Below are 11,489 nucleotides of genomic sequence, written 5' to 3'. Positions count from 1 at the left end.
GCTGCGATTGTCAGAAGTGCGATATTCCCCATTTTTATATATATTTTTAAATCCTTTATAATTTTAATTATTTAATTGCTCCTTCCTCTCTTCCTTGGCATGTTGTGAAATTTCTGATAGTTGGATAATAAACCATTTTATTGTAATTTGTGTTTTTAAATTATTTTGAGTTGATATTAAAATTTGGAAAAGGAGGATCCCTAGATTGGTAAAATATGCAAATTTCCTCGTACAACTTCGGTTGTTGTTTGGGATACAGTTAAGGTTTTAACAAAGTTCGAACGAATATGTAATTAGCAAAAAATAGTTGAAATAAAGTGATTAAACAAAAATTATTACAAATATCATAAATAACAATTCACAAATGCGTATATAGAGATATTTTTTGGAGGGGGGAAAATGGTCTTCACAATTTGAAATCCATCGATCTCACGATGAAATGCTCGTATACACTCTATCGTAGGATCGCGCCATCTATTGTAGGATAAATGTACTATGCCAGAAACGGAGTGTATTAAAAAAACTTCCCAAAGCTTCATGGCAGTCGTACTATGCCAGAAACCTTCGCGGGAGTATATTAAACAATTTCCCAAAGTTTCATGGCAGTCGGATAAATGGTGTGGTGTGGTAATGCATGAAGGACACACACACACTCTCACTCATTTTTATATATATAGATGATAACAGATGGTGCTACCAAAATTTTAAATGTTGTTGGGAAAGTTGAGCAACTTGCTGCTGGATTTTTGTAAATATGTGGTGATGCTATATTCAATGTGAAGCAATCAAAGGACCTAACAGTTGACACTAATGGCAAACTGTTTTACAGTAGTTAATTGAACATGACCTTATTCTTCTCAATGGATGAACCAGAGGAGATTATTAAATGACATATGCTTTGAGAAACAATCATAGAGACTTTGAAAGTAGAAAGTCTGTCCTTATCAGATTACTTCCCTGTGACCTTGTATTTGTCTGGTAGTTCTGAATGCCTTTTGAATGGGAAGACCAATTTTCTTGGATGGAATGAAGCCAAGGTAGGTGCATTTGCCAATGCTGTTAAATCATGTTTTCAGAATAGGAAATTTGCTAATGAATCGGTACATGAGTTTTATAATGTAATAATTGCTGATTTATGTTCCTTGGCAAGAGAGCTTGACATTTTAAGAGAGGGAGTTGGAATTAATAATGTCTGCTGTTCTCCTTGGTTTGACAAATCTTCTCTTACTTAAGAGATAGTGGAATTGTGCCCTTTGTATTTTTTGAAGATCAGGTAGCCAGGCCAAACTCCTCTCTTTTTTAAAATCAAATGGAGAATATGGCTCATTTATCAAGGCTAAAAAAATAGAAATTTTTACCAAATTCCCAAACATCAAATACTCCAGGACCTTTTAGCTACATGTCAGCTGGTTTTGTGTGACAAAATTATGACCGATTATGTCATTTCCTTGGCTGCCCGGTATGATTTTTTAAACAGTTATTTAGTATTAAGACTTCAGTCTTGTTAGATGTTTTCTGTCTGGAACCCTGCTTGTGGAGGATTCCTTTTTAGATTAATTTTACCATGAAAGGTAAGCCTTGCTATTCAAGGTATGTGTTTATGCTTTGCTCCAGAGATGGATAATATTCCTCCTTTAATTAATTATTCAGGGAACCCATTAATTCCTATTTTGAAAGACTTTATGAAACAGGCATAGTCCTAAAGCCTTGGTTGGATGTTAAGATCAAGGTGATTCATAAGACAGATCACTCCACCAACTTTTGGCCAATCTTGTTACTCATAGTCTGGAAAATTTTACAACAATTTTGGTGAAAAGATTGAGATAAGCAATTTGCATTCCAACCTGGAAAACATATGCTATACAATATATTTGTTTACAAGTAATTTAGTGCAAGATTGTTATCTGGGAAAAAATAATGTTTATTGGCTGCTATGAAAAAATGTTCAATAGTAAATAAAACTGGTAAGATTACACTAAATTAAAAGCAATGCAAATCTCTGTATTACAGTGGTACCTCGGGATACGAAGATTCCATCATACGAAATTTTCAGGATACGACATGAAATTTGAACATAATTTTGCTCCACGATATGAACAAAAACTCACCATACGACGTTACATTAGTTCGCAGCGCCATTTTTATTCATTTCTGTTCATCGGTCTCAGTCCGCGTGTTTGCTTCGTCGTGGAAGGATCTCGCTCAATAAAGGAAATCTCGCGGTATTATCAGAAAGTGACTGATTTTATTGAAAAGAAACATCCCAAAAAGGTTCACACTGGCCGTATTGCTGCTCGGAGTAATGATATTTGCCTAAGTAATTTTAGAAACATTTTAAAAAGTAGGCAAAGCCAAACCTCTTCGGATAGATATTTTACCGAGCGACCTCTATCCAGTGAAAGTGCTGGTGGAAGTGAAGAAAAGAAAGCAAAAAGCAGTGAATAAAAAATTTAAAAAAAGTATCAAACAGAAAAGATAAAAAAAATTAGTGTTAAGTTATTTTTAAGTTATTGTTGCATTATGTTATGTAAGTTAAATTTTAGTATTATTTTCCTTCTCCCTCTCCTTTGCCACCAGTTTACACCTCCACCATCGTCTATCCTCAAAGGTAAAGTGCAAATAAAACTACGTACATTTTTTAATCAATTATTATTCTATTATGGTTATTTATACATTTACAACTACAAAACGCATTTTTCAGTGTTTTTCTTACAATAGTTATTTTTTTAATGTACTACTTAGCTTTAATTTGAGTGTGTTTTTTGTGTTGGAACGAATTATTTGGTTTTATATGTAATCGTATGGGAAAAAATGATTCACCTTACGACATTTTCATGATACGATCTCAGTTTCGGAACGTATTAATTTTGTATCCTGAGGTACCACTGTATTTTGATAAATTTATCAAAGTTTATTTGTAGGGTTAAAAGAGCAAGGATTGTTACTAGTTTAGACACCACAGTTTTTAAGTTAGAAAGGGTCCTTCCACAGCTCTTAGCCTTTGCTATGTAAATGACATGGTGTAGACTTTTGATGATTTAAGAGACGATGTCATTACCTTTGGTGATTTTGACATCCAACTACTTAGTTTGCAGATAATACAGTATTGTTGTCAACAACACCAGTCTACTTTCAGAGAAAGAAGGATCTACTATCACAATATTTGTTGTCTTACAAAAATTAATCCTTAAACCCAGTGTCCAGGTTTATGATTTTCAGATAGCGAGGACAACTGATAGGTTTTTCATAAAAAGTAATGAGATTAGTATAGTAAATGAAGCGGTTTATCTGGTTATGCATTTTTCAGTATTGGGTTCTTATATATTTATAATGATTTCATCATGAAGAATTTTTTTTTGGTCCAACTGAAGATTGTAGCAATGTTTGTTTTCTAACACAGATTCTGTTGAAACAGTTTTACAATGAAAGAATTACAACTGTATTACAACTGTATTAACCCCCCCCCTCCTAGAGGAGAAATTCAGTAAGGAGTTTATAAAATAAATAAAAATTATAGTTTATTGAAAAAACTGCTGGAGATATTTCAAGGTTCATGTGAAGGTAATACAGTATTATATTTTCTTCTATCCAGGTAAAAATTTTATAACATTTAAATGTATGGGCATTCCAAAAAGCATAATATATCATATATTTTAGATAGTATTTTCTTCTCTTCCACTTTCTTAAGTTGAAGGAAGTGGGGAAAAAAGGATTAAAGTGAAGCATAGGCAGCTAACCAATGCTGCTGTTTGTAAGGTGGACCAGTCTTTTTGTAAAGCTGGGTTGAAAGTTCAAAATATCTCACATACATGTGCATTGGATATTTAAGGAAAGGAATTTTTTTGTTGTTAGGAAAAAGATTTCTTTATCTAAGTATGTTGTGAAGCACGTAAAACCAAATAAGATTACTCTGATGACTAAACAAAAAAGATGTGGCACAAAAAAATAGGAAAGGACATTATGCCAGAAGTGAAGTTTAGATGTCACTCACACTCCCCGATGAAAGCTTTGGTGTGGCTAGCCATAAGCTTTTGCTGGATCTCAGGCTTTCATTGCACCATCTAAGCTTTGCATTAATATGGAAGTATTTAGTGTAGAGTGCATCAAGAAGAGATTAGTTTTGAAGAGAGAAAGTGTATGATGGAAGGTGGGAGGCCAATTCCACTACAGAATTTTGTAAAAGAATTCAGAACAATTCTACCCAATTTATGATCAAGGACTTTCAGAACATTTGAAACTTGAAAACAAAAGTTCAAAAGGCAACAGACCATATTAAGGAGTCAGTTTAACAAAATTAAGTAAAAGACAAAAAAAAAAAATTCCTAAAAATGTTTTTATAATTTATTTCATGTACATTGTTTATTTTGTAATCCCACACCTTCCAGAACAAATTCATTTTTTTGCACTGTAGTTTACACAACCATATCTATTTTTCAGTAGGCATTATATAAACCCAATGTACTGTACCTCGTATTGTATTATCTGTCGTCTTCATTCGTACCTTTCTTATTCTGAATCAACTGAAAGCTGTTCTTTTTTCATTTTGGAACAATGGTTTTGCCTGTAAAACAATGTATTTTTCTTCAAAATGATATTAATAGAACTGTTAGGCATGATCTCTGTCCATTTCTAATCTGCCAGCAGTCTGAGAGTGATCAATGATAACGAATGATTGTTAACAATCTCTTAAAGCTAAGCTTCATTTATTAAAAAAAGTTAACCAGTATTGAAATAACAAATTTAATAGCAGTAGATTCTGTTTGCAAAATTAATATTTTGCAAACAGAATCTACTGCTATTAAAGTAAATTAGTAATAATCATCATCATTATTAAAAATTTACATTATTATTATACATGTAAATTTTTTCAAATATTTTACAGACAGTCAAGATGTTGAATTGGATGCAATTCTTGGAGAATTATGTGCTTTAGAAACACAGTTTGATCGTGAAGTTTCGCACAAAGGAACAAATCAAATATTAGGTATGGTTTCTCACAGTAGTAGTGGAAAGGGTCCCAGACTCTCCTTAGGTCCACCTCTGCCAAATCAGTCATTAAGTGGAATTGTAAATGGCCATCAAGGCTCTACTCCTGGACAACGATATATTAGTCATAATCGTTCGAGTTCTGGTGGAACCAGACCAAAATTTGAAATTGGTGGCTTACACATGGATCTTGATGGAGATGATCACATGAGAAGTCAGAAAGAGTTTGGACTGAGGACTGATAGTCCTGATAATGATTCTGCTTTCTCAGACAATGTGTCAATGCTGTCATCAGAGTCTTCAGCTTCATCAGGTGGAGTGGCTAGGACAGATACCTCTAGTCAAAGTATGTCTTCCCAAAGTAGCAGAATGTCCTTAGCTTCTTCACCAACTCAGGTAATTAGAGAAATTATTAATAATGCATTTAATTTTATATTAAAACATAGTATGCATTCAGATTTAATACTCAGAAGAGAATTTGGTATTGTGTGTTATTTAATTATTCAAAATTATTTAATTTGACTTTATTGATACATTTCAACTGCAAAGATTTTTATGTACATAAATTATTACTTGTCACACAGAATATGCACAAATTGAAGTTCTAGATTCATCTTCTGACTCTATATTAGAATTAAACAATCATAAATGCTGATAAGTTAAGGAGAGTCTTACTGTTTTTATATCAGATTAAAGCAGTTTGTTTCAAATCTCCAATACTGTTCTAATTCAAACATATATTACCAGCATTCTTAGAGAATGCTGGTAATATATGTTTGAATTAGAATAACAATGGAGATATAATGCTGATATTTGGTCTTGAAAAATGTTTTATCTGAAATAAAAATGATAGGATTCCTTAACTTACTAATGTTTATGATTGTTTGATGACAAATAAATATTTACTAGTGCATTTTTAAATTATTAAAAAATAATACCAGAAATATTTTATAATATTAAATTAAACTTTATTAATTATTATGTACAGTACAATATACAGTATTGTGTGCGCATACATTTTAATTATCCTGTAAATTGTTATATCTATTGACTTAAGAAGAAAATGATTATTATAATCATTTTTTATAATATTAAAAAATTCCTGATTTACTTATCAAGTATAGTTTTATTAAATATGTTCAAATTGTAAAAAAATAAAAATAAAACGTTTTTAGATTTTGACTCAAAGTATTGACTTTTTTAAATCTAAAAAACAGTAATTAGACTGGAAATGTCGAAAGCATCAAGTACAAAATAAATAAATATTGTCAAAGTTGTGATATATTACATTCTAATAATGTTTATATACATTCTTGTTAAGGTTTTCTTTTCGCCTTATGCTGTTTTTGTCCAATCTTTCCTTTCTTCTGTATCTTAGGCTGAACAGGCAGCACACATCAAGGCAGAAAAGATAAAAATAGCCCTGGAGAAAATACGGGAGGCCAGCATCAAGAAGGTATTCTCTCTTCCACTTCATATCATATGTATTAACTTCAAACTGACATTGAATTTGTTAAAAGGATTAATATGCTTTGCCTTCTTATAACATCTTGTCTTGAATTAAATATTTTGCTTTTTTTGAAAGTTGAAAAAGTTATTTGTTTTTCTATAAAATATTGTTTAACCTTTAGATCTGTACTATTCTGACTAATTCTGGTTTTGCATTATATCTTTAAGTTTTGCAGCTAATTGTTCTCGTATTGCTTGATAAACTATTTTCTAACATATTTGTGTTTTCTTTTATTGGATATATTTGTTTAATATATGTTTTCAAATTTGTTTTTTGCATGAGATCTAATTTTTGCAATTAGATGTTTGTATGTACATTGTGTTTATAAAAAGTTTTATTAGTCTGATATTTTAAAGTTACAGAATAAATTTATAAGAATATTGCTTATAAATTGGGAAAATTATTTAATAATTGATAAATAGGTTTCATTAAGTTATAAAAGGTACAACAGAGGTACAATACATAAGTTTATTGATGATAAAAATATTACTACTATGATGTATAATAAAATTTAATTTGTAAATTTACAAATAAAAGAAGTTGATTCTATTTACTTTTGAGCTAATGTTTATTAAATATAAAGTATTGAAAAGAACTGATTTTTTTAGTATGTTATTTAGTATAAAGATACATAAGTTTATTTTTATTACATATTATGATGATTGAAAATTTGCAGGTTTGTTTAGTATCAAATAATTTTAAATGAATTACTTTTTTTTTGTTTATTTTTTCTTTCATTTAACATTTGCTTTTTGAATATTTTCTTCATTTTTTAATATAAACTAGCTGAAATTTTTTATGAAGAGTTTCATTTTTATAATGTAATTGTTACTTAACTTATGAAAGGTCTGAGTAGAGAAAACTTATAAAAAAAAAAGTAAAATGTAGTAATATAATATAAAGAACAATATTTATATTCCATTGGTAAAAAGAATTTTTTAAATATATTTTCAATAAATGCTGATATAATTTGTAAATTTGATACACACAGCCAGACCATAATTTCTTGATGCCAAAATGGACAGAGGTGCTACAGCTAATAAATATAGACCTTCTCTTACTAAAATATTGTCAATAAATACAGATAATGTACTAACAACTTGTTAATAATGCTTATTACTGATAGTGATTTCATGGCATACATACGAATAAGTAAATTTCTCTAAAAGATTTTATTTTTGGAAATCTAATAATGAATTAGTGGTGTTTTTTATTACACTATGTATATCAAATTTAATATTCAGATTGATGTAGAAGGTTTCCTAGAATAAAATTTTCAGGTGAACTTGTTTTGTTCTGGTAATGTAAAATTTTATCATAAAACTTATTGCATTGTAAGCCACAGCTTTGCTTTATAATTAGCATTGTTTTCCCATTTGACCACAAGAATTTCTGAGTGAAAATATTGTTTCTACAGAAGTTGTTGTTATTGATAAATAAAGGACTGATTTTATCAAATTGTTAAAATCTTGGTATTCAAGAACTTATTGCAAATTTCATTAAATACTTTGACTCATCTGTCAGTCACATTAATTTTGTTTATTGTCGTCTTTATCAGCACCCATTGATTGAATTGTTGAATTTTGTGTTCCTTAACTTTATTGAAATTGTTTGTTGTATTCTTATAGAGGCACTCCCCTACTTATGAAGAGGTTAGGTTCCTGAGGTTTTGCCATAGTCAAAAACTAACCTAGAAAATACGTTTGTACACAGAATAAGCACTTATTGTTAGCATTTAATCCTTTAATGTACTGTACTTAATAGAATACATTATGCTTGTTTACAGGCTCCTCAGTGTTTAGTAGCAGGTATTTTTTTTCCTGATGTAATTAGTTTTATAATGCAAAGTTTAATTTCCATGATAATGGAGCCATACTTCTTGCATTTTTGGAACACTAATTGTAAAAGTTGATAAAAATTGCAAAGACTAGCTAAAAACACTTATTCCAATGCTATCGATTTCAACAACACCTCGCAAGTGGTGATGGAACATGAGAATTCCCACAAAAATGAAAATTGGTGATATGCAATAGAAATAAATCCACATTAATTATTTGTTAAAAATTTATTATTTATTACTGGCTAAACACTGACTTCGACACCATCACACAACCAGCAAGAGAACTTTAGAATTCACATGAAATGTAAGTTTTAGAAGTACAGTAAATTGTTCATATGTCTGAAAGTTTGTAAGTAGGGGAGCTCTTGTAATTAGTATAGGCAGTCCTCAACTTTTAGAAATATCAAAGTATTATGTATGAAAAACAGTTGTCTAAATCAGTATTTCTCATATAACAACTTTGGACTTTTGTTTATTTTCAACTGAAACACACAAATTTCAAATTATATGCAATTGTTTTTTCTGCAGTTTTAGTTTCAATAACATCAAAAACATTTCTGAAAATTAATTCTAGTGTCTAAAACATTACTTTCTGTTTAATCTATGATTTTAAATAGTATTTCATGCATTGTGACATTTACTATAAAAAAGTAAAATTTTCCTATCTTAACAAGATATTTTAATTTTTTTAGCTTTGGAAATGAAATTCCTTTTATGAAGTGACTCATGTTCAACTTCCATACATTTCACTTTTGTACTCATTTTAGAAATGCATTATATTTGAATATTGGAAACTGCCTGTATTTATAAAAGATTCTTATGAAAACTTTGTATATATACCAATGTGCTACTTAATGACTGGGAGGATATACATTCAGTGTCATTATAGAAATGATAGCAGAAACCATGAATTTTTTTAGTTCCATTATGTACTTATGAGATCTTTGTCATGTGTGTAGTTCACTGTTGAGTGACATACATTATACAATAATAGTAAAAGTTTTCTATGATATCGTAATGTATTTTTCAAAAACATGGACACAATAGTAATTACATACTGTAGATCAAAAGTTGCATATTTATAGGTTCTAATCATAATCTAATCATTTGGTTATCATGGATTGCATCTGAGAAATATTCAAATACCTAGCATAAGTTTATTAGAGCAATGATAATTTTTTACAGTTGAATAGTTCCCAATTCTTTCATCAAATATTCCTACCTTTAGTTGGAATCATTTTGGATTAATTTGAATTAAGCCTAATCATAAAATTTTTTTATAAATGTAAAAGTCATTTTACTATAAAAAAAATGAACATAACTGTGTGGCATTCATCCATTGTAGTTTAAAGATTAAAAAAATAATAACTTATTTTTTCCATTTTGAACAACTCTTTACTGTATGACTGTTGTTTATACAAATTTTACTGTTTATACACTGCAGGCCATTAAGATTGCTACACAGTGAAGTTGACACGAAAGGTATAACATGCTGGTGTATATGCAAATGATTAAGATTTCAATGCATACTCACAAAACAGGTAGGAGTAAGGCCATCTACAGTCAGTATAAAAGGGAAGATTGTAAAACTGGTTTCTCATATGAAAAGTGCATTTGCACATTGGTTGCTTGTGTAAAGGTTTTATGCCTCATGAGGAGGAGGAATGCCTACCAGTACATGTCAGTTTGATCATGGTAGAAACGTAGCCTAGGGGAACTGTGGTTTATTGTTCTACACTATTGCTGCTTATGTTGGCCATGATCCAATGACTGTTACGAGAATATGGAATTGATGAATCCAGGAGGGCCATACAGAACATTGTGCAGGATCTCAGTGTAAAGTACTAAGTTATTTTTACGCCTTTTACAATGATTAGCGACATGGCTTTGTGCTGGAAATAGCCGTTACCTAACGGGTACTTTACGTGCATTCGTGTTAATGTGCCAGGCCTGGATTTTAAGCATGCACCAAAAGAAATAATGACTATGTACAAAAATTAATAACAATCAAACAACAAATTTATTCAAAGAAAATCAATAAGAATCAACCCGATAAAAAAACTCAGACTTAACTTATGTACAACAATTCTTATGAACTAAGGTCCTAATCATCACCTCAATATACTAGAAACATTTTTCCTCAACTCTCAAGACTTTCTAACCTTCGATCCACAAATCAAATAACTTCAAATCGCCTTGGAACCACTTTATCGCTATTGGACACCTCTTGTCGTTTGCTGCTACGAAGTTCATCTTCACTTGAGGTTCGGACTTTATACTATGAGGTGATGTCACAATTCTGATTGAGATCACTCTCCTCATTTACATACTTATCACTAACAGTAAACTTTTCCTTTCTGCCTGGCAGCCTATTTCCCAACAATTCTCACTAACCTTTTACATTATTCTTTTTTACAATTTTTCAGGATGTTTTATTCTTTAAGGTTTAGCAAGTTCCTAAGTTGTGCTTGTGGGGTCTCCCCCCCTTTTTCTTGGTGCAGACTTACTTTTTTCTGCTTGGGAGCGTGAGTTTTTTTCTACGGCGCTTTTTTTTTCGTTGGTAAGTTGGTTCTCTTTCTTCTATTTTTAACCCTGGGTTAGTGCAGTGGGGTGTTTCGCCACCCCCAACGTTTTAAAAGTTGCACTATTCATAGATTTCGCAAAAAATATTTGTATCCTCTTCAGTAGCTTCATGATTTTATGTATAGAGCATGCTCAGAAATTACTACGATGCTGCAGAAATTCCAGTAAGAGAAAAACAACAGTTCTCAGTGGGGTGTCCAAACACCCCACAGTATTTATTACGTTTTTTTTAAATTTTACAAATATTTATTTAGTTTTTTTTATTTTAAAAATAACTATAATGTGACCACATTTATTATTTATAATATAGATATAATAATCAATGTGAATAAAAATAATTTAAGTTTATTTTAATTCAAAATGGCTGACTTTCATAAACACATTGAGAAAATACCAAACATAGCAAGTTGCTTGTCATTTGCACTGAGTGCCAAAGTACAATGTTAGCTATTGAATCAGAGTGACAAAAATGCTTAAAAAACAATTTAGATTTTTACTATTGGTTTAATAATAAGATCTAATGTAATGAGTTTTGATAAATGTTGTTTTTTATTTTCATGGATTTATGTA

General features: G+C 30.3%; 1 protein-coding gene across 1 annotated transcript in view; it reads left to right on the top strand.

The window, feature by feature from the left end:
* Positions 1-11,489, top strand: part of LOC111639506 (abnormal cell migration protein 10-like) — a 65,592-nt gene that overhangs the window by 15,693 nt on the left and 38,410 nt on the right. Inside the window, exons 3-4 of the mRNA XM_023385397.1 lie at positions 4,883-5,382; positions 6,365-6,442. Coding sequence (XP_023241165.1) covers positions 4,883-5,382; positions 6,365-6,442 — 578 coding nt within the window. The remainder of the gene's footprint in view (positions 1-4,882; positions 5,383-6,364; positions 6,443-11,489) is intronic.

Source organism: Centruroides sculpturatus, unplaced genomic scaffold (genome assembly GCF_000671375.1).
Source record: "Centruroides sculpturatus isolate CEXI.00-Female unplaced genomic scaffold, Cexi_2.0 scaffold1298, whole genome shotgun sequence".
Taxonomy (NCBI): domain Eukaryota; kingdom Metazoa; phylum Arthropoda; class Arachnida; order Scorpiones; family Buthidae; genus Centruroides; species Centruroides sculpturatus.
The sequence above is the reverse complement of the archived record's forward strand: the minus strand, read 5'-3'. Positions and strand labels throughout refer to the sequence as shown.